General features: G+C 36.4%; 1 protein-coding gene and 1 long non-coding RNA gene across 2 annotated transcripts in view; one reads left to right on the forward strand and one right to left on the reverse strand.

Annotated features, from left to right (window-relative positions):
* The first annotated feature begins 536 nt into the window (after positions 1-536).
* LOC117151941 lies at positions 537-2,693 on the forward strand. Its single transcript, XR_004462112.1, has 2 exons — positions 537-2,185; positions 2,343-2,693. It is a non-coding gene; the product is annotated as an uncharacterized LOC117151941 (long non-coding RNA).
* Positions 2,461-25,280, reverse strand: part of LOC100749092 (head-specific guanylate cyclase) — a 48,242-nt gene continuing 25,422 nt past the window's right edge. The window contains exons 2-11 of the mRNA XM_003491248.4: positions 21,701-21,774; positions 20,493-20,575; positions 6,916-7,261; positions 5,485-5,866; positions 4,943-5,122; positions 4,335-4,473; positions 4,052-4,218; positions 3,837-3,980; positions 3,042-3,196; positions 2,461-2,923 (exon numbers count right to left, since the gene is read on the reverse strand). Of these exons, the coding sequence (XP_003491296.1) occupies positions 2,725-2,923; positions 3,042-3,196; positions 3,837-3,980; positions 4,052-4,218; positions 4,335-4,473; positions 4,943-5,122; positions 5,485-5,866; positions 6,916-7,261; positions 20,493-20,575; positions 21,701-21,774 (1,869 nt within the window). The 3' untranslated portion in view covers positions 2,461-2,724. The remainder of the gene's footprint in view (positions 2,924-3,041; positions 3,197-3,836; positions 3,981-4,051; positions 4,219-4,334; positions 4,474-4,942; positions 5,123-5,484; positions 5,867-6,915; positions 7,262-20,492; positions 20,576-21,700; positions 21,775-25,280) is intronic.

A 25,280-nucleotide genomic window follows, 5' to 3' on the forward strand; every position in this document is an offset into this window, starting at 1 on the left:
GCCGGCTTTTTAGTTTTACGCTATTCCCCCGATTTCTTTTGTGACAACTCGGTAAAATAACGCGTGTATGCTCCGGAATTATGAGTGTCGACATAGTACGAACCAGTACAGGGACCCTTCGAACAAACGCGTGATTGGCTACTTTTGCAATACTGGAAACCATTACGGCAGAACTTCATTTATCTCGAGCTACTATCAGGGAACAAATAATTCATACAACCGAAGTTAATATTGGAAGAATTTATCGATCCTGCTTTCTACCTATGACACAGTTGCACTAATGATACAATATAGTTTGTGCAAAAGGTATGAAATCAGTCTAGCGTAAAGGTTGTAATTCCCTGATAACGGGGTTTCAAATTTTTAATAATCGAAAAGTGAAAGCATGTTTTTTCAGTAACTCAGTAACTTAACTTTTTCAGTAACTCATATCTGTTTCATGTCTAGTTGTCAGCTGTTTTTATAAGGAAATATGAAATCGTATAGTGATTATAAAGTGTGGTTATAACAAAATAGAAGAAAAATTAGTATTTAATTAAAGGTAATAGTCCATTTATTAGAACTTGCCATATGACAGATAGTTCATGTAATAGTGGCTTCCTAATTCCGTTCACTACGTACGATTCCTCATTCAAATAATAGGAATTCACATTTAGATAAGTGGATTCAATCTCACAGGACTTTCATTTAATCCGGCACTAACTAAAATTTCATTCCAATAAAGAGAGTTCTACTGTATCAGATTGTGCCATGATTATCTGTAGATTTTAGCCGAAGCTGAAAGTAAAGTTCACTCGAGTATCGATCTGTGAAAGTGTAATACTACCATTGTCTTATTACATGTTGAACTGGCCAGCCCAGTCATGGTTATTCAAAAACCGATTTCCAATGAAGTTGAAAATAAAATTCGATAATAACGAAATTCATAACCAATTTAAAAAATCTTCTTCGTGCTACGTTCTAATTAGTTGTCCTTGAAATATTACAGTTTCCTGCTGCATTAATTTAATACCTGTAACATTTATTGGAAAATTGTGCAATTTTTTTTAGAATTGCTACGTTATATTTATATAATACCGACATATTGAACGTCATTATTTCATTATACGTTTAATACATGTAATATTTACAATTATCTGTAATATACACTTTAATTCTTAATACAATCAATTGCATCGTATGGATTTAATTGTTCAATATGTTTGTTTACAATGCTTATTAATAGATTATGATTATTTTCTGGAACGAAAGATAAATTCGATTCACATGTTGAAATCATGAAAACGCCAATTCGAAATGGTCATGCAAAGATCTTGCAAAATAAAGCCGAAAAAACAATTAGGATGTTCGAAGAAGAGCGATTATTTGCACAGTCTATTATATACATTTTGAAATTGACGAGTCTCGATATAATGTGTAGCATTTAAGTTAAATTAATATCTATGAGTCAACATAGCGAACATCAAGATGTTTGGTGAACTATAAATATGAACAACATATTTCTATTCGTAAAATGACATTTATCTAAGAGAATATATCATAAAATGTAATTGAAGCCTGTGATGATAGTAGCCATAAAGAAATTTAACGATCAATAAAAAATTTGTGTAGAATTAAAAGAATATTTAGTATTTAGTAACAGAGAGCTATACTAATTTAGAAATTGATATGGAAGTCAGAAACGTTGGTAGGATTTAAATCTCAGCACGACTAAACATAGGTACTCCACTCGTCTTCCTTTACGATCACATTTCTTTTCCTTGGACAATGGGTTTCGTGCAAATGAAACGACATTCGAGACATTAACGTCGCGGCTAAATGGTAGAAATCAAGGGAAACAGTGGTGGCGAGGAGGAAACCGGAACGGACGCGATCACGGGAACGTAACGTACCATGGTAAATAAGTAATGTCGCGGGGGAAAGTGCACCGATAGAGTATCAGGTCGAAGGGAAGGAAGGAAAGAAAGAACTGGTCGGACAACGCGCCACGGAGCAGCCTGTAACGATAACCGGCTTCTTCGGTAAAGAATACAAATTGTTCTATTATTTCCACGAACAAAGAATCACGTTGTAAAAGATTCGAATCTGGAACAAGTCTTATCAAAAATAAAACCAACTGGTCGGTTTCAAAGGGATAGTGGTTAGTAAGGAACGGAATGAAAGAATGGCGCTATATCGACTCGTGGTAAGCATTCGAGATATTGATATTCTCGCAGTTGTATACGCTTGGGAAATAGAATGTTTGTTGGTAAAACTCGACTGCAGGCTATTTATTATTTAGATCGTAATATAATAAAGTTAATTAAATGATAACTGTCTTTTTATCTCTCACAAATTTGTAGATCGATCAATGTCGGATGATAAAGTTACGCAGCGTTAATATCCGGCCGTTAATGAAGGAAGGTGGCATTCGTGACAGAGTAGATATCGGTGGAATGTCGACAAATTAAATAAATCAGATGATTTATGATACAGATTTATTTGCTCACATGGTCATAAGTATATAATAATTGTAACCTAATACTCTGCGTATAAATATTATCGGCCCGGGAATTGGCCGTTTAGGCTGGTTAGAATCAGCGTTGTTACACGGTACCAGTTTGTGAACTCATTAGAAACAGACGTTTACCGAGAAAGTGTTGTTAGTATGGACAGAGTAGCGTTGGTATAGCGACATTCATGAACGACGTATATTCGTTGGAATGGTTTTTATTATTTAAGTATCTACACGCTGCTCCCGAGCCCGTATTCCCTGATCGCGCTCTGAATATGTAAATCCAACGGGAAAGTGACGTCAACGTCCTTGTGTTTGTAGCCATTCAGAAAGTAAGACGTTCCTTCTATGTTAGCTGGAAATTCCTTTGGTAAGAATTCCTTTTGTCGTGGTTCCAGATCAAATCCTGATATAGGATATTTCAACAAACTGCCATAAACAAATCACAATGTAAGTGACATGAGACTTACTGTAAGAATATATATACGTAGTACACTGCTATATTATCGATTTGATATCGTTAATGTTATAAGTGGAAAATACTTACACATACGTCGTTGGACTAATGTGGATACGAAGAGGTTCACTTAAAGATTCAAACTTATTAGCTAAGGTAACATTGTGTCCGAAAAGACAGTACCTCGGCATCTTTTTTCCAACAACTCCTGCTAGTACCATTCCAGTGTGAATGCCAATGCGCATCTAAAATATTATTTTCATTATGAATATTTCCCTTATTAAAAATTCAAGTAAAAATTGGAATTCTATCAATTAGAAGAAGACATTTGCAGTTTATAGTCTTCAAATTAAAAAATTTTAGGAAGGAATAATATATGTAACATTTATTTCGTGTTATTACCATTATATGAAAATTTCGAAATATCACAAACATGATAAATGAATTTTAAAATCGTAAGAATACAATATTTAATTATACCGACGTAAATTACAAAGTAATAAATTATTAACTGAACTATAGCCTGTATCGCATTAAATCTGGCGTAACCTACTTTGAAAGTTAATGCAGTAGCGCAGTCACCTTACTTATCATCCTTTCTGTCATCGCAAGCAAGGGATACTTTAAATGGGAAAAGTTTTAATAGTCTCATAAATAGGAATAGTAAACAATTAAATACCATATCCTTGAAATATGTGTATAACGTGGAATATTAGTTATTTCTACATGGGTGTATAGTATTTGATTAGAATTTTAACATTGTCGGAGACACTTTTAATTGATATAAGATTTATTAAAAAAATTTCCCAACTGAAAGGTATCTATCTTCAATGGGATACAAACCCAATAGTAAAATACATTAAGGACACGTAAATATTTCCTTACCCTTATTGGTTTACCCTTGTGAGTTAAATGGTGAGAACATGCTTGTATCATTTTTAGAGCCATCCAAGCTATTTGTTGTGCATGAATGTGAGTGTTACGATGAAGGCCACATGCAACGCAGTAGGCATCTCCAATTGTTTCCACCTGAAATTTTGATTGATTATCTTCATAATAAGTCTTAGAAGATAATACACTCATTTGCGTAAAATTCGCACTTTATAAATATCTAACTGGCCACAAAATGAGTCAAACTGTTCATAAAGGTTTTGAAGCATGTTGATAACCATCATTGGTGTCGCGGTAGAACAAATTTCTGTAAAACCGACAATATCACTGAAAAGCATCGTCACCTCAGGATAAGTTTTTGCCTCGATTGTCTCTCCTGAAAGAAAAATATGCAATTGAATTCAGATAAAATTACAATTCAAGATCAAATAAGAAACGAAAGTTAAAATACTAGGACTTTTCTATTGGTTTAACCGTAATTGAAATATTTACCCAACCATAAACGCTTTGCTATATCTGGAGGAAATATAAGATGAAGCAAGCTGACATTCTTTTCTCTTTCCGCAGACACAGCTAGGTTTGCTTCTTCTATAGAGCTTTTCAATTTATCCATCCGTCTTCTCAAACCATCCTGTATCAGAAAATTAATTTTTAATTAAAATTATTCTTCCGTATGATTATATAATTTTCAAAAAAAAGAGAATTTAAATAATGGATTTATAAAGAGAACGACTTTATCAGCACATGTTTGATTCCATCCACTGTACTGGATAGTGTCGCCATCTAGAACGTAACGCTCTGTACGCTGTTGCCCTCTATCCTGAGGAATCAAAATCTTTTCAAACAGACGCGTCCTTTAAAGATGTATTACAATCTGAACATCATTCTACCCAATTGAAAATCCTAATGAATACTTCAAAAGATCTATTCATTGATGAAATTTTCATCGACGGATAAAATTGCAAGTTGAAATTCTCTTTTACATTGCTCATAACATAACGCATCGCTTAATGGAATGTATAATATTGTCGCTCATATGAATTCTATAAATATAAATGTAACGATACCGGAGAGAGGATAAAATGTGAATTTTATTATACCTGTGCCCTGGCCTGTTCCCCAACCAAGATAACGTCTCTCGTGGCGTCGTGTAATGGAATATCAGATATAAAAAGTCCTCGACCAGTTAATCCTTCTAGACCGTTCAAGAATGGCGAACTCACAAATAGAATGGAATCCGATTCAGGACAATGGACCATCTGACCTTTCATCTCCAAACCCTGGAATGATTGAAATCCTATTAGTAGTAAAATTTTTGTAACTCTATTCGATATGGATAATATATTCGATGCTTCAACATTTTACAGAAATATCCTAAAAATACGTATAACGTAATACAATCTTCGATCGAATTAGATTTGCATCGATCTTCATAAAGGCTAATTTAGTTTCATCTCGTATTATTCCTTCAAACTTTCAGCAACCGTGACAAAATTTAATCAGAGATTAATCTCGATCCCTGTCACGGTAAAAGTTAAATCTTTGATTTCGTGCATCGATATGCAATTCGGCAAAGGTCTGATCGTTGTACGTGTAATAATTTTATCGATTTGCATAAGAATAACATTGTATATTCAGATACCTCCGCGGGATATTTATCGACGCCCTGCGGTCTTTGTAGGGTGAGCACGAAAGGTGTATTCGCGCGCTTCAGTATCTCATGAAAGATCAAAGTAACTCCGCGTGGTCGTGTAAAAGCGAAGTACGTCGATATTTCTCTTCCTAATCGATTAAGATGATGCCCGAAAATCCTCATAAATCCAACTCCAAGCTGCACCAGCTCTAATTGTCGATCAACCACAAAGTGCCATGGGAAGGCTTTGCAGAAGCTTGCTACCCCCATACGTAGGTCCGTGGCTTCGGTCGACAGTGGACGGAACGGGGACGTAACCGTGTCGAGATTATCGTCGATCTCCGGATCGACCACCAAATGCTCGCTATAGCGCTCTGGAGTGATATGATACCTGCGAAGCAGTTCAGTGAACGTCATTACGCTTGTAGGACGGAGTGCCTCCGGTTAGTGTACAAAGTCGAACCATGTTATAGGTTAGATCAAATTTTGAATTTCAGACTTTCAAATACTTCAATTTTCAAAAAGTATTCAAATCGCCAAACTTCATAACTTTTCAAATCAAATTCCATAGAGGTGCACAAAAGCAACCCCAATTTCTTATCTACTTATTAGATTGCTGATTACTTTTTGAATTCATTCTATCATACATTGTGCGAATCGATTTTCCTTACAAGGTGCCTTAATCAAAACGGAGCTAATTCGAACTAATTACGGAACTGGGCTCGAACTATTTGGACGGTGTCTTTTTCTTAGAAGTAATTGGAAGCTGATTTACTATTTAACGAATTCGTTTCCTATGGGGAATGTATAATGAATTTCTTGAAATCGGCAGGCTGTCCGTATGTTCCTGGTTTAAATGTCTGCAAACATCGGCGATCAATATTTGACCACTTCATAGTGGCGCAATTTCTAGAACTCTTTCAGTATAGGTGTAAATCGAGCGATACGATGTCTACACGCACAGCGGCTACCGATCGAACGAGCAAATACTAAATATTGTTCTTTTGAATGTTATACAGAACTATCGTACATCGGTGCGTATTATTCGTTTCGAGTGTTCCGACGATCAATAAATCGCAAGTTGGCCGTTGGACGTACCAGATTTCAAATACATATTCTCAGCTTAAATCTATAACGGTACATGGAAGCAGAATAAAAAGCAGTTGAGGAGCCGCTTTCTGGATTAAATTCTGCCAACCCTCTTCCTGCGCGTGTGTGACTATGTTTTCGCCTCTGCGTACCAACTTTATTAAAATTTTTATATTCAAATATGCCGTTGCTACAGTTATTTCATTCGCTGGAGATTGTAACTAAGCGCAAAATGAACTATAAAAAAATTCGTTCTGTAAACAAGCATGTACGAGATTTTTCATTGTAGAGGGAATAAAAACAAAAAAACAAAATAAAAAGAATGTAAATGCATTATCGAAAACTACTTACCTAAAAAATTTGGTGTTGTATGGATCGGGTAGAATATGTACATTGGCATCATCGTTATAAAATTGTCTGGCGATGCCCTTTAGGCTACCGACTAATAGATACGCAACAGACGGGTGGTCAGTCGTAAAATGAAGCTCGATCGCTTCCGGCGTGGCAATGCATACGAACTCTGCCTCCGCCTCGGATCCGGACTGGTGTTGCACGACATCGTTCACGCCATCGAGGGTGGTCAGGAAAGCCGTCAGATCGTTCCCGAGGCAACGGAACGCTCTTTCAAGTAGACCCACGCAAGCCGTATAAATCAGCTCCTGGCCAAGCTGATCGAAAAATATGCTCACGTTCACATCTGGAAAAGGTTCGCTGAATTAGCTTCAACTTAGTCGACGTAGTCATTTAGAGTCCTAGTAGAATGGATCTTTCGCAACTGGGGGCGAAGAGTAACGCGAATCGCTTGTTCAGATAACTCGAACGCTGACCTAGGTGCTTTACGTTCGAACAAGTTTCGTGTATGTGGGTCAGGAGTGACCTACAGTATATACTTACCGTTAGATGTTCCTTCGATAGATGCTGAATCGAAGTAGGAATAATTGGCATTTTTCGGAAGGTGAATTGATCGTTTTAATTGGTTCTCGAACTTTGGAAATCGTGGATTTTATAGGATTCGAATAATATAAAAGTTTCAACATGCAGAAAATAGGCAAAGAAAGCTAAAAAAGAAGTATTTGAAACTAGATTGGAAAGTGCATGATTGGAAAATGCTCGGGGGTTTATTGTATCAGAAATTTAAATGTACCTACTGTCAAATGCGACAGAAAATTACACGAAATGTTTTACGGATAATTATTCGGTTTTTTGATTGCTTTCTTATACGTTTGTTCGAATATTTTTTTCAAGGTATCTGCGTGGAAAATGGCAGGTCGTTAATTGCTGATAGTATTACTCGATAAATGAACACACATTCCTTTTTCAACGAAAAGTATTAATAAACCGCTGTTAATTATGTAAATTCACTTGTTTTACTTGCGTGTAGTGCAGTTAATTATGAATGAAACGATACCTCCTACGATATGACTTTTATTTTTTACGTGTCGTTTATTCGAATGTGGTTTTCTAGCGCACAATGTTAGATTTAACTCTAAGAGATTAGGTAGAAAGTCTGGGACAATGCGTTCGTTAAAAATCTCGTTGAGCTACCAACCGTATTTGTAGAAACTTCCTCCATATAAATACTCGCCAGTAACAAAAACTGCATGCAGCAAACAATCAACTCTTGGTTTATCGATATCCTCGTTTATCACCAATCAAATACTTCAGCAATTACTTCTTTCGTGGAAACGGAAGTCCCACACTCCATCGTTGGAACATTATTCAGCTGAATTTACGATACTTAACAAGTTTCCCGAACATCGCTGTAATTCTTTTTCGAAAAGCCCATTTGTCTCTTCAAATTCTCTACGATTTTCTCACATTTTCTCTCGCATCAGTTAACCTGATTTCATTAATTACTTAGCTATTTCTCGAGCGTTTCAATGGAATGCGTAAGGTCTCTTTCGCACGAGGACAGTGAGCAGACGTAGTCTTATAGAAATTTCAACAAGCAGATCACGTTTTTTCTTCGCGACTTTTAATGCTGCGTATTTAGTATTGACCGTTTGAACATCCTGAAAATCAGGATTTTTCAAAGTTTACAACATTGTCGTTTTACGTTTACGATGTTTCACGTTTATAATCGGTTAACCGCACCCGAGCACATCGTTGTTTTTTAATTCCAAAGTCGTAGGAAATGTGCTTTATACGACATACCTATACGTTTTAAATACCAGTAGCTAGCAGAAGGTTTAATATCTTTCATGTCCGGCAAGTTCGATGTTTCCCGATGGATGGAGCAATTAAAAAAAACAACAAGAAAATCAGAACAGAGAGGTTGGATCTCTCGTTCCAGGGAGATATTTGTCACATCAGACTGAATGCGGCCGTAATTTCGCTGACGAGACGACCAGCGACGAATTACTCGAATCTCCCTGTCCCTGTGATAAAGACCAAGCAAAATGGAGGAAACAAATAAAAATTCCGATCGTTACACGCTGAGGGTTTCTAATCTGATGATAATCGGACGATTTCGATTTGCCGAATGCACCTTCCGTTATTGTAATAATCTCTAGAATTTTCCAGCTTGACTGAATTTTTCAGAAGTTTTCAAGGGATTAAGAAGAAGATTTTAAAGAAGATAGATTGATGTAAATTGGACAAAATCTGCGATTCATGCTACTATACATGTACGTGTTTTTCTCTGAGTAAATAATTACCAATCTCATATTTCTGGATCACTTCAGGAATGATGGTTCTTGCGTTAATTATAGGGGTGCTTAAGGACTGCTTTTTGCATTTCAAGAGTACTGAACTTTCCCAATATCCAGATTCAGCACAGATCTGTTTTTGCGTTTGGGTTTTATTATATCGACAAAGAGAATCGATCGATCGAATAGCTGAATTACGAGATTCGAATGTTTTTTACTTCTAACAGTGACGAAGAAGAAACTCACTCAGCTGAATTATTACTAAAGCTTGTTTCAAACACGATGATATTGAAGTAACACGAAACAAATGCAACTCAACAACGCATATCAGAATGATCGAACCGAAGTCTCAAGTCTTTTTTCCAATTAAAATCATCTTCGAATTACAATGCTAGTATAAAATTTCGAACATAGTTCATTCCATTCCATAGTTCATCCTCCACATACTCTGTAGAAAACTCTACGATCGCAGTTTCTATCTTCCATTGCGGCTCGATTGAAAAATGTAAGTTCCTAGAAGGAAATCAGCGGCGTGCAGGCCAAGCGTTGAGGAGGTGGGAAAAATTTACGCGTCGACCTCGGGGTCGTGCGGTCGATAAACGACCGATAGAATCGAGTTCCCGTGATAAAGCGGCGGTTAGCTCCCTTGCAAATCCGGAAATCGAAGCGACCTGGCCCGGTTAGTTCTAATGGCCGCGCGTATTATTTCCCACCGAATGTCACTGGCAGCGCGCGATAATCAATAGCGGTCACCGACCGCCTATATAATACGTATGGCCAATCGTCTGGAACATCGCGTGATGCTTTTGTGACAGCCTGCCAAATCGCCCAGCTAAGCTTGACAAATCGATGGCTCCTTGGCAGTCTGAGTTCGTAGCCTGTCGTCGACTACAACGAAACTTCTATAAGAGGTAAACATGTTCAGGATACAGGGGGAGCAAAGAACTAAGATTAACCTATTAGCTTAGTATATATGAATTAAGATACTCGGAGGAGTAAGTGATATAAATGACGAAATATTGAACATATTAGGAGGATCAAACAACATAGTTTATTATAATGTTACAAATATTTGAATTTCTTTAAATTTTACAAAATCGCGGAATCTAAGTGGACGAGAAATAGCAATGAGAAAAGTATTAAGCGAATCTTTGAACTTCTTCTAAACGTTAGACAATTAATATACGTGTATAATATTTTTATAAAACGTTATAATATCGTAAGGGATTGGAAATTTATAGCGAAATTTTCTAGATAAATACAGATCTTTTGTGTTATTTCCTGTACTCATCATGTTTCTGGGAAAAAATGTACTTGTATCATTTTCCACAGAGTCCCTCAATTGGTTTCGAAACCTAACCTGAATCAACTCGACGTCGATTCTGAACCTTACCAGGCAATGTCATAAATGTCCCTCCCGTGGACATCGAATTTATGGTGTTATAAATCCGAATTTATACGACATATCTCTTTCCGAATTTTACGCAGGATAAAATACGATTCAATCACTTATTTAACAAGTTTTTCATCCGAAAGAATTCTTACTATATTCACACTAACTTTTATAAAAATATCTTTGATGAAATATTATAGTTCCATATATATGTACTTATTAACATAATTAATTCAACCACCACTTCATACTTCAATCCAATAATTTCAATAAAGGTAACATGACATTAATAATAGTCGAAAAACAAACATGGAAAGGTCACATATACCATGCACTAGAACAGAATGTTTTCAATCATTTAATAATAAATAATATTGGATGCAACAACAAAGACATTACAATAATGTTTATGAAAATGTATATTGAATGATTCCACTTAATATGTCGTATATTTATAGAAGAATTTACGAATTGTTTGTACTCTACTGACTTGGAAGAGAGTTGTCCGCTGAAGCTAGAGTTTTGCACAGGTATACCGAGTCGTTACGATGTTATCGATTGAATGCTGTTCAGTTAGATACTGCTTATATACCGCAATGTGACTTGAATTCTTACGCTTCTTTTAAGGTTACGTATTTTAGAGAGAAAATATAAGCTATGGACAAAATCTGGTTTGCGAATTTTAGTTTGTGTTCTCGTTTTCTAGAAAATAACGGCTGATCTAGTTTAGGAAAGTAAAAGATGGCTTTTCTTGGGAATAGAACAAAAGTGTGTAGAGGAAAAATCAAGAATACCAGTTCCATGAAAAGTTTAGAAACTTCTTTTTGGTAGTGTGGTTCGTTACGCTTCAATATAAAACTCGTTTGAATCTTGAAAATTTAATTTACGAATAGTTTTCTACTTCTCAGTGAATTTGTGACACTGGTGCGATATATGTAGATAGTGAATTGCAAAGATTGCCAGGAAGTCAACGAAAATGTGGTTCTGAGGAAGCACATAGTCCTGAAAACGTTCGAGAAGTTCTGCCCTCTCGATATTTCCTCTATTTTCCTGTGTTACAATCTAGTATCGTGGAACACGAAGGTTCGAGTAAAGGAACACGCAACACCGTGTAGGAGGAAATGCCCTAGTACAGAGTCACCGAACAAATCCTCGAATCGATATTCTTGAACCTTACAGGAACTACCCTCAATTACGAAATCACAATAACTATGTCTTTGTCGTAAAAAATCTGAACAGTGATCCTTTGTGCAGTGACATGTTCTTTCCCTTTTCAATTCATGAAAGGTCCCATGTGTTCCATTACCAAAGCAACGTTAGAGCAACAATGCCGTCTAACGAAATATCACAGGCTTCTTCCCAGTTCGCTTTGAACCCGCATTCGACATTGGCGCGCGGCGTAACAGTTCTCAACCGCGTTTATTCGTGACTCGATTTCGACGAAGCAGGGTGTACTCCCTTTGAGGGGATGTTGATATTCACGGCTGATTGAATACCAACCGTTACATACGTTTGTGTACGCTTTTGCAGCGTCGAGCACTTTGGTGCATGTTTCGTATCGACGATTCGTGGACCATGATACGCGACAAGTTATAGAAAACTAGCTGGAATTAGGTTATAAAAACAGATATAGAATTTAGGACTTTCAAAAATGTCGTGCCTCCTTAAAAAGGTTGCATTTTACTTCGACTAGTCCCTTTCTTCGGCTAGCAAGCGGTGGTGTATCGATCGTGATTGTGTGCAGCGTTTCCACGCGAGTCAATAGGAGAAAAGGTCTAATACGGGATACGCCTTTTCAAGGCGAAGCGTCTCGAGCCACTCTCCAAGGCTCCATCACGATCGCACGAGAAATCCTTTTTGCGCTTGGCCAACTCCAAAGAACGATCTCGTGCTACTCTCCCTCTTGTTATCTTTTATTTTTTCTCTTTCCCTCGCTTATTCTCTCCTCAGCCTTCGCTTTTTCTTTCACTCTTGTTGCATTGTTATCGGTAACGTCAGAGGAACACGCTTCCACACCTAGAAGATAGACCGTACCGCGAGAAACCTGTTCTTTGGAAAACCATCGATGTTAATTTTACAGAGTAAAACCGATCTCACAGATGTCTCACGGAGTTTTCACGCAGTAATAATATCTAGCAATAATAATGCGTTTAAACAGGGAAATTATATTAAACTCGGTCGGAGATGAATCTTTCACGGTTGGTAAAAGGGTTTTCCATCCTAATTGCGAGGGCGCAAGCTGTGCCGTACACCGCAACGTGGTTACAAAGGGTCGAGCTATGTTATTGCATTATCGTAGAGCATGTCGCGCTAATGAGTAATAAATTCTTATCGTCTGAGCTTCCCCTCGCTGTACATATTGTACTCCATCTTCAACAAGCGAAATCTCAAACGCAATTCTTATTCTTTGCTTCTCTTCACTTATTCTTTATTCTTTGGAATCTTATCCTCTAAGTGTTCAGATACTTTCATGTATATTGCTTGATGTGATCATGGCGAAAGGAATTATTGTAAAACGTTCAAATGTTGCGAAATGCACGCGAGTGTCACGCCATCGACGATTAGACTTTCTGATTTCGAAAGACCGCTGCCGGAAATCGTTGATAAAGTTCCGACAGAATAGTCGAATTTGAATACGTTGCTCTGCATATTGATTGTCCATGATGATTAATGAGACGTTCACGAAGCATGCTGTACTATAACTACAGTACTTGACAACCGAATGCAAATTAGGTTAACATGCCCTCGAAGATGAAGGATCGTGCCTGAACCACCTGACAACATATATTGCATCTCATCGAACATGCTAGTCGGAATTCTCGGTGCATCATTAAGATCCATCGATGGAGAACCATTATTCACGGACTGCTAGGATCTTCTTTTGTCGAAGTGACTTTATTAAGTGGGAAAATTATTGTTTCACCGAGGTGGAATTATTCTTGAGAAATTAGCTTCTTAAAACAATTAATTTGTATTATCGGTTGTACCGGTTTGCGATGAGAACTTCCAATAAACTAATTAATTATCCTGTTCCTTTAGAAAAATTCTCTCATCTAAGGACTCTTATACATGGTATGGTAACGTTTCCGGCGAATACAAGCTTAGTAGCGATTTCACATAGAGAAAAACTTCGCCAGTAAATGAAGTTTGTACAGAAAATTTTAGAATATGATAGACCTTTATCCGAATTTCATTAATTTCTTTTATCTGAATGTGAACTCCTATTATTTGATTTTCTGTTTTATGATAATAATAGGCAATTATGGAATTCTACTGTATCGAGCCACAGGCTAAATATTTGCTATAAATAAGAGCATGTTGAGCAGGTTGAGTATGTTCCAAAAATATACATTGTACATGTTGTCTATCTACATTCATAGCTTTGAAATATCGAGGACTATTCCTTTAAATAGCACATTTTCAATGCAAAGGCATCGAAACGAGGCTTCTTCCATACACCTGTATGGTCGATACTTTCATTAAGCAGGACAAAAAGCAAGAATTGGGCCACTCCATTACAACCCTGATTTCCATTATGGATCTATGTAATAAGTTTACATATGAATGGTAAGTTAGATCGTAGCAACGCAACGGTTAACGATCCGTATACATACAGTTATACCTTTAAAAGTTCTGTGTGCGCAACTTATAATCATCATCAAATGCAACAAATGTTTATCACGGTTAACTGGGTGAAGATAATTGCAGTAACTACTCTGTAAGTGCCCGAACAATGTCGGCTCGTTTTTAAATTGGCTGTTCTACCCCCTGAATTAGCGCTTTCGTAGATCATTGAATATTAATGACATACGCGCATATGATATGACGTACTGTCATGAAAAAAATATTTACAGTCTTTTCACGCGTTTTACGAATATTTATAAATGCAATAAACTCGTAAACTGTGTTTATAAACGAACATATAATACAATTTGTTATTGCTTGTGATGAAGAGAATAATAAAGTTAATTTGAACTGAAAGTAGTTATTTTACACCAAGTTTTAAAGAACAGAATAGCAACAATGTTTTAGTATGGACAGTGAATCTGCTTTTTACGAGGATTGAAACTTCATAAACATTTTAAATAATACGAAAAATTTTCTGTAGATGTCTGCAAAGCATATATAAATTCGAAATCAGTGAACATCGTATAAGTGATACAAGTTTTAGTAAACGCGGCTACATGTCTAATCAATACGATAACGTATTAAAATAATATCTATTTCTCATGACATAACATACACGCAATTACTGAGAACATACATGCATACAATGTAATACGACACAAACAACTGAATACCAAAATCTCATAGAAGAAAACAACGTAAGTCAAATCCCTAGGATTCCCAGACCTTTCCAGATTCTCTGCGTCTGGATTTCCCTCCAATCTTCTGGGCTTTTCGATTTATGAGCGTCTAAATCTTCGAATTTTTGGTCTCCTTACTTTCTGGGTTCTTGGATTCTTGGATTTTGGGAACCTTAAACTCTTGAACTTTTGGGTTCCTGAAGTAGTGATCTCTTGCTCTTTTAGATCCTTGGGGTTTTGTACACTTTGAACTTTTGGATTTTTGTGTTTTTGAATTAATAATCTTTTGGTTTTTGTGTTCCTCGATACGTGGACTTTTTGAATCCTTTGGAATTTTCAGTTTCGCAATAATAATTAAACAATCATTTCTGACAATCCAATTTTCAGACTCGGTTTTCTCAGAAATGAGCCGTCATGTGAAAAATTTTCTGTTGTATTATGGTTGGTTGTACTATAATTTTCAACCCGCCCTGTATAATTTGTATATGTATACTATAGGTATTATTAGCTTACATTTTTGGTATCCTCTGTATCAAGTCAATGTATCTAGTAACATCCTCGTTGGGCCCTATGTATTCAATAACGTCTCTAACGGAACCCACGTTCCCAATATCGTCTCTGTTGAGTCCAGTGTGGTCCATATTGTCTGTATTGGGTCACATATGTGTCAGGTCACTTCAGAGTAACCATATATGCGTTCTATTATGGGTTGGTTTAGATTTACCACGTGTTAGACGAATGACAATATGCACTTTGACCAAAAATCTGTTATGTATAACCTATACTTCCTGGAAATTCGACCATATATGTATGCTTTAAATATATACACATGTACGTACTAAAGAATTCCATCCTTATAAGGTAAATCTTTCCTACTTTATATACGACGTATAAATTTTATGTACATACATTTATTCAATAAATTTACCCATTTATCAAGATCCTTCTTTTACGTGTATATTTCATAATCCTTGTAGTATAACTTATCACGTTCCTCAGTCTAATAACATTCAGCAGTTTCAGAAGGGAATAAAGAATGTGGTCGAACTTGATTTATTAAACGTACTTTCATCTTTTGCTTTTGGTGTTTCATTGATAAAATATTCAGCCAAACGCTCGTTCGTCCCACATCTCGTCCAAGGATACACTAGTTTCAATCTCGAGAAGGAATATCTTAGAGGCCAGTGGAACTCGGTACGCATCTTTGAAATGATGTAGCAAAATCTATGTAAAAAACATCTACGATAAGAATTATCCACAATTAAAAAATTACGAACCGTTTGAACGTGAGAGGGCCAACTAGATAAACGACACATCCAAGTATGTTCCATTAAACGTACCAAGCTTGACTCCGGAAAATGTGATCCACGTCATAAGCACTATCGCCGGAAACATGATCATAGTGGACACGAATGCAATTTTCTTGGACCACGCTCGTCAGGTTCATTATTGGTTCAGGTCAAGTATCAGGTTAATTAATCTTTCAGATTAGAAATTACATGCATATCGTACGGCGTTATTGCATCGACGTGAAAACTTCGCATATGGGATCGTTTGTTGCACGCCTTGCAACGGCGATCTTGTTAGAACTGTATCATCAAGATAACGTCATGAGCGTGACTGGCATAGTTACACGGGTATTCTGCTCGTATCACGAATTTGCATTTCTACGGGTAATTACGGGGCTAGGTAGCTACGATTCCAATTCGCATTGCAAGAAAATCAAGATTCGAGCCGTTTTCGACGACACGTGCGCATGTATTACATGTTTAAGACCGCGTGCATACGAGTGATACATGTCAGTACCATTACATGCGCTGTAACAGTGCCAACGCATGTTTCATCGCAGATATATTAATCGAGATCTTACACGTTAATCACGAATTTAAGACTTTCGCAATCCGGATATCGTAGGATGTTTAGTAATTAATGTTGTATGTTTCTATTTTTAAGAATGTGCACACATACATTGCCAGTCATAAATGAGCCTCGCAAAAACCAAACTGATCAACTTTACTTTTTATCATTTTCACAATGTCATTATAATTAATAATAATAAATACGCTATTAATGATCAAATTTCGAAAAAAAAAATTTTTTTTCCATTGAATAAGAGTTTTGGTTGTAAAGCCATTAAACATTAAGAATTTTATTTCGATTTTCGTCTAACATTGCAACCAGCTCTTCCAGGGATTGAGTGGTTCACTGATGTGTCTGATAATTCAATACTATGTACAGTAGGTAATGTTCAGTTATCAATTTTGCCCGGTTCTTGTTGTAGGAGTGTATTAAATAGAGATTATAAAATTTGCACACCGTTCATGATAGTTTACCGACTTAACAGTTAGGGAATAACGAATTAATTCGTCTACGATTCAACTTTACCGTCCTGCAAACATGTGATATTTACGTACGTTCCTCGGGGATTGCGTTAAGAAGCGACTTCGATCACGCTATTCGTGAGGCCTGAACGTGATCGTGAATACTTTTTGATAGAATAAAGTTCGAAGTAGGAAAAAATGCGAGTTATTATTGAGGAAAAAATATTTAGATTTTGATTATAAGCGTGGTTGGAAAATTGAAAGCTGCATCAAATTACAAATTACTGTTGCATTGAATTTACAACTTCGGGCAAATTTTTTAATTTATCTCCGAAATGTTACGCGCACTATTTCGTATACATCATTTAAACATAAATAATCCGCACGATTTATAATAAATCTAATTTCGTGATTTTTATCATAATCTACATTTGTTCACATCATTAGTGAAAAATTTCTGCCAATACATCTCTTCGCTATTTGCGTCATCATCTGTGAGATTATCGTTTTCAATATCGTTTCCTGTCTCTGTACGATACGCGTCACGTCGACGTTCGACAAAACCAGAAACCGCGTCGTGTTTAATTTTCACGGAGGCGAGACTGTATTTCAAAGTGACGCATCGATTCTCTGATGAAGACGCGCGAAAACGAGCGGATCGGATAAAAGGGGATTACAAATTGTGCCCCTGTTACCAAGATGGAACGCCTTTGAATATTTTATATCCGCCGGACTACATATCGATTGGTTTTCGCGCCATTCCGCGGTCATTCAATTAAAAACTCGGTCAAGCCTGTATTAACGAGTGACGCGTTATCAACGGCCGTGTGAGAGAGGAAAACGGCCGAAGACGTTTAAAAGAGAATCGCGGGGAATAGAAAAGCTCAACGAAATTAGTCCCGGATTCTCTGTATGAATAGATACGCCCGACGTTCTCCATTCATCGGACTCCAATTTTTCTTTTTCTTCTTCTTTTCTATTTTCTCTTTCCTCTCTTCACTTACAATCCTTTTCATTTTTGTTCTTTTTATCTTTCTTCTTCCATTAAAAAGTCGCCACAGCGTCGAACGACGGCATTCGACCGAGTACCATCTCGAAAAAGAATTGTTCGACGTCCGGCGCCAAGTAAACTGCATAGAGCACGCAAATTGCCGTCCATTTATCGTAACCGTCAAAAAAATGAAAATGTCCCCATGGATGCGATCGTGAAACGCGTTTATAGAGGGCATCGATTTTATTTTACGACCCGTGCTCGTCTGCCCGTAATTCGACGCTATAAAGTGTCTTCTTTGAAGAAATTCTCGCGAAATTGATATCCGTACCAGTCTTGTTTGCAACGTGGAATGACAACAAAGACACGGTTGCGTGGATTTCTTTTGCTCGATGTCTCAACACGTTCACGGAGATAAACAGATTCGTTTCCTTGTCGAAGACAAGCAATAGCGAAGTTTTCGAGAGGAGATAAAAGGCAATACCTACGAATGTCTCGAAACGATATATTCGATGTGATGCTAAGATTTTCGTAACGTTTTACATTATTCGCTGGACTACATATTTCAACTCTTAAACGTATCTTCCCTTCAATTTTATAACCAATTATGTTATAACTTTATTCTTTATTACGTTTTCATGACTTTCAAAAATATATAGAATATTGTATAATAAAAATTGTAGTACATTATTTTACGAAGAATTACAATGAATTGACGTACACCACTGTGATTCTGAAACCTATGTTACTTAAGTATATTCATCTATTCGTGCAACCGATGCAATATGTAACCTAAGCTTTCGCCATGAAAAATACGAGCAACAGCACGAGCAATCCATAAATGGACAGTATCTTGCTACCTTCGTACGTGGTACACGAAACCTGCGAAGTATGGCATAACTTTTCGTCTCTAGAGATTCGAGAGAAGATTTGTCGGGTACGGCTTCGGAAAACGACGAAACGCCAATACTCATCAATACAATAATCATAGACTCTTTCTTATTCTGTCACGCGAGGATGCCTCGTATGACTAGAAAGATAGAATACTAGATAGATAGTGCTTTTAAATTATAAGTTAAGTTACCGAAGAATAATAAAATAATAATAGAAATAGGGATAGAATGTTTTTTATGTAATGAGTACCTGTTAGATTTGCAAAGTTTTATACGACGAATAAAAATAATTGAACATCTTTAAAAAATACAGAATTTAAATCGATCGATGAACAAGCTATAACCTTTTCTTGGAAATTTCAACGAATGGAGTATTGCATGTTATGATAACACAGTGTCTATATTGTTTTGTTCGTGCGAGTTTTAATCGTAAAAATTTATACCAATTTATCGTTAATATTAATCGTAATATTCTTTTAAACGTCCATTTCATTGTTTTCAGTAATTGCAGTAGTCATTACATTACGGCAATCACAAAATGCAGCGTACTGTAAAACAAAATTATAATGGATTTTAATATAATTAATATCGTTTCAATTAATATTACTACGATTTCTAGTTACGTCCAAAATGTTGCAAACTATGCTGCACAATTTACTAGCTATTGATATTAGTCATTAATAAGGTCGAAATGCGAAAAGAATATTAAACAAGGTGCAATTATTGATCCGAAATTTTGCTAAAATACGGGATATATAAAATGTGAAATTCGAAAATCACAGGAATAAAAAGATTAATGGTCGCTTGTCAGATGCGCACAAATGCTATAATTTTATGCATGTTTGTTAAGTAAAACGTATTGCTTTCATCATCCTCTCGCAAACAGAAACTTGAAATTTTGCAGGGATTCCATGGAACGGTTAACGTACGACGAATTGTTCGTTAACAAATGAGCACAATTCCCGCATTTGTAAAATTTTACTAAAAATGCAACATCATCGCGTTGACATAGCTAGAACTATAGTTCGAGTTGACATTAGATAGCTCTTTAGAATTTTTTAGAAAGTAAACTAAGGACGACAAAAACGATATTTGGTTCTGTTTTACGAGTACAGTAGAATCTCGATTATCCAAAGAATCGATCATTGAAATTTTCGAGTATGTACCATGATTTTAATTCGGATAATCGAAACTGTATAAAAATTTAAAATTAAAAAAGAAAGTTGTAATAATGTATTATTACGTTTACAGATAATTCTTTGAATTTCTGTTCTTCATTCCTTTGTACCTTGAAGCAAATTGTTAAAGTAAACATGCACACCATTCTGAATACGCGCAAATACACATACACATCCTGTTAGCAATAACATCTTACCGTAGTGATAACTTAGCGTCTCGTAAATGTCCTCCAGTAAGTTATAGTTCTCCTCGGCGTCGACATTGCGGAACAGCTTCTCGCTGAAATATCGAGCAAAACAGCTTGCGGTTAAGAGAGGTAGGAACTTCAATTAGAAACTCTCGCCGCGCATCTTTAACGACGGATTGATTCCGGAACGCGTTTCTTTGGCACTCGCTTTTCGAGAAACGTGATTCGTAACGTGAAATCGCGCACGTAAACAAAACAGTTACGAGCATTCAGCGACGCGACGTACCATTCGATTTCGATGAAATTCAGTTAGCACGGATCAGAGCGGTTCATAGAACGATAACTCTTATTTTTATTGGTAATCTCGTTAATCGAACGAGTTCGTAATTCACTGTGTCGATCGTCGAAATAAAGAATGGGGGAAAACTCTCCATAGAAATATTTATTAGTATTCGCATGGTTTTGAAGAGGGATGAAATATAGTATAATACGGATAGACTGTATGAAAACGGTTGATCAAAGTTTTTGAATGAGTTTTATATGTCGATATGTAAAAAAGTTATCCTTTTATCCTTTTCAACATCGAAAATAAAACGCAAATTAAAGAGGAAATATATTCTCGTGGAAAATTGCGTACAAATATTTAGCTGGGAATGCCGTATATAATTTGTGTATTTGATTTATTTCTGCATCGTCAAAAGCCTACATAAGTTATTAAATTTCGCAGCTTGATGTGTTAACGTATACCTGGATACGGATACCTGGTATAACGGATACCTGGAAGCGGTTCTTTTCCAAGAATTGTTTAATTAACTTAAGTAGTGTCTATTATAAATTTCCATTTATAGAAATATTTAAAAGCTTTTGTGTTTGCAGTTCAATGATTCAATAATATTTGCGATTAGCCCGACGCGACGATTTTGAATGAATTTGGAAATCGATGGCAAATTCAGCTCATGACACGTATTGTACTTCGTGGAATATGGTTTTAACATTTATCGCGAATTTATTCCTTCGATGATGAACTCATGAAGTGAGAATTTCTAAATACATATCGATTTTCTCTTTCACGCTTCGTTTTGCTCGGCGACAGGAAAATTTCATTAAAAGCTTCGACCAACCTTTCCCATTTGTCCTCTATTTTAGGTGATATTTGCCGACGTAAGTTTGCTTCGAACGATCTTCGAGGGGATATATTTGCAAAATGAAATACTTACAGATACCTCGTGGTTGGATACGATTCCTCCTCTTTGCTTAAGAGAACTCTCAGAGCCACGGCAACCACCTCGTTCTGCAATAAAAGCGAAAGTAGAGATGTATAGCCGTGGAAGAAGATATCTTTCGTCGAATACGACGTGTGCTGTGTACAGAATTTACGCACACATACTGACGATTCTGTTGGGAAATTGTCGGTGAGAATTATAGCGATTACAGAAATTGCAACACTTATTCTAGGATGCTTCGGAAACTTTTGTTCCATTTCGAGTGTTTGCTCTCTTGGCTGACACTTTATGTATGATGTACAGTCCGGCGTTAGTAGATTTAATGGCTCGTATCAGGATAAAAAGTTACTTCTACTTTCAACAAATTTTACGATATGTTCTTTGTGATTTACAGCTGAGTTTCAAGTGCTTTGTACAGAATGTTATAACTTGTATGTTTTTCATAGCTGTCAAAGTAGATTTTATGTTGTATTTATTTATATTTTCAATGAATGATTTTCTATTTATACATACATTGAATATAAATTTGATGAGAACATCTTTTACATATAGTGGTGGTGATTTTTAATGAAGATAAAAATTATTGGAAAAAGAGCTTTCAATTAAATATTTACCACGTGATATTAGCGGCAAGAAGAAATATATCGACGTAATGTAAAGGTAGGTTAGAAGCTTCTTATCTTTCAATTTCATATAAAATGTCAATATTTGAATTCAGAGACATATTAGAATTCTTCCTGTACTTACTTGGTAAATACTATCTGAACCTACGTGTATTTTCTACAGACGTGTGAGTGTCATTGCGTACTCAGCTGTCTGACATTTAAACAGCGTGCACTGGAAATCGGATTCCCGAGATGTAATTATTTATATTTCGAAAAGGAATTTCAAGGGTCCCGAACTTCATTTCGTACGTAAAAATTGCTACGTTTGGAATAAAAGTATAAATTTTAGGTAGATCTAAATTAAATGTTACTTAAATATAAGTTAGTTAATTTTCAATCTTTTATCGAAAAACTTTACTTTTATATCCAAGATGTCCTCAAATGTTCTAAAGATATCCAGCGAGCCTTAATCTCCGACAAAACCTTCAATTAACTTAATAAGTTTAACAACGTGTCGATTTCTCGTAACCTGTTTCAGTGACTTATATTTTTAGTAATTGGAAGAAACCAATATAGTCGCTGCAGTAAGAACGTTTCGCGTGACGAATTTTTCGAGAACTTCGCATAAACCACATCTGTCACTGGGGACCATAAGAAACGCGACCATGCTTCTATCCTTCTAGTGAACCCATAAAACGATCTTACTGTCAGGAACGATTACGACTGAACGATTACCTTTTTTTCTACTTTCTTCACGACTTTTTTCACCTACACTATAACTTCCCGAAATATAAAGTTTTCTTTTACGACGCACGCGTAGGTTACGACGGAATTAATAATCACTTGAGATAATTTGATAGAGGTCGCTCGCGAACCGATCCAGCTTTTAATCGTAAATTATGACGAGCACTTTGCGCCAGAATTTATCGTTCCACTTGGTATTCCGCCACGGTTAACTATGCTCCGAAGGGAACGGGAGAAAACAGAGAGGGAAGGAACGAGAATTTCTACTCTCGAAGCAGTTATGTAGGGCATTACTATGCCTACGCGACCTTCGTTGCCAGGGTTGAACGCAAAATCGCTCTCTGACCGGTTCTCGACGTTGAATCACATTGAATTACGATTTGCATTATTCCTCTTTGCCCACCGACAAGAATTCTCCCCCTAATTTGGATATGAACGCGTGCCTCGACAATCCGTTACCTCGTAAACTAACTTCTATTTACGATTAAGGTTACAGTCGAATGCTTTCTAACTTCCCTCGTTATTTACGATCCCTTTTTATCCTTGTCGATCCCTTGATGGGAATAATATGTATAAATTATTTGTGCCCAGATGTGGGATTGTCAAATGAGAGTGCAGTTTGCCAATAAAAAAAAATAGGTGGATAATATCCCTGTAAAACATATTTGCTTTTTGCCAATTGATGATAAATTCTCAGTGAATCGTTTATGTAATTGCTCTCGATTATGGTGATAATAGTAGCATAATGTTTGTTGGGAGGATAATTATAGTAATATCAATGAGTTTCTTGCTACCGGAGGAGCAGCTTCTGGACTAAGATAATAGCTAAGATGTCAGCTACTAGTACATACTCTCATTAGATTAAGAGTCTAAATTAAGTTTTTGCATGCAAGGATTCTGTAATGGAGTCAATCCCTCTGTTCGAGATTATATGATTTTTACATCTTATGTTGTTATGTATTATTAGGACATTATATATATAAAGTACCATGAGATTTTCTTGATGGTAATATTACAAAGTTTTAGGAGCTATTACAGTCTTTTTCTTTATTTTAAAAGTTTACGTACGTCAATGCAAAACTATACAAAGACGTTTCTACTGCTTCATGGATTTTTATATACACCGTAAAAGTTTTTACATAGGATATATTTTTCAGGACACAGAATAAATTTTTAATCCGATAGCACTGGTTCGTAAATCCCATATGCCGGTTACTTGTACTGGAAAGTACCGTAAGGTCTCGACATGTATAAATCACGAGCGACAAAAAAAAAAAAAAAAAAAAAAGTGGCGAAGATCGTATATCTGAAACAGTTTCGGCAGAAAATGAAATTTAACAGTTATTGCTGGTACTGGAATCCTTAATGATATTTATTATCGAAATATATCAAGCAAAGAATAGGGACAACTTCGAGAACAGTAGCGCTTAATTCTTATGAAATTGGAACCGCTCACCGTTTTAAAATGGCGGTGTTGGCTAACGAGCACTTTATGGCAAAGTTCCCAGAATTGCGAATGGAGAGATTTCAGTCAACAAGCTACCAACTTCAGAAAGATGTATCATGCCGAAGAAAGGGCTGCAAGTGGCTACGTGCAAACGCGTTTGACATCTTGTAAAAGCAGATCGAACGTCTCTTTGTGCACCGACTTCGTCGAGATCTTACATGGAAATGCGAGTTTTTAGTCTGAAACGGTGACAGGGAGCAGGAGGCGAGTGGAAGAAACACTCGTCTCGATCGATAACATAATCTCCATTGTCGTCCGGAATCCGTTACTTCTGTTTGGCGTCAGTACGGCCGCGTTTCATGAAAAGTTTCTCGATTTAAAAGATAGGACGTAGAAGCGTTCGCCAATGTCGAGTTGATTAAATTTCTTTATCATTGGCGGAACTCTTAAAAAGGAAAGTAAACATTTGAAGAAGTAGGCAAATGGACGAGAATTTTATTTCCTGCTACTTCGGTTCCGAAAAGCTCGACCAGCTAAGAGCGGCGTGCTCCAATCGAATTCCCAGTCAAACTTCTTCCTGATCAAACAATAGCTCCGGTCTCGCGACACAGAATTTTTAGTCCGCAGAGAACTATGGAAAGATTCCGAGCGTATTTTCGATAATATGTTTACAATAATTGAGAAAAGGAAGATTTTCATCGAGTAATTGAAAGTATCGATCATTATACAGATTTTTATTTGGACTATCTATTCAAATTATTAGTAATATACATATTAC

Source organism: Bombus impatiens, unplaced genomic scaffold (genome assembly GCF_000188095.3).
Source record: "Bombus impatiens unplaced genomic scaffold, BIMP_2.2 scf_0543, whole genome shotgun sequence".
Lineage (NCBI taxonomy): Eukaryota > Metazoa > Arthropoda > Insecta > Hymenoptera > Apidae > Bombus > Bombus impatiens.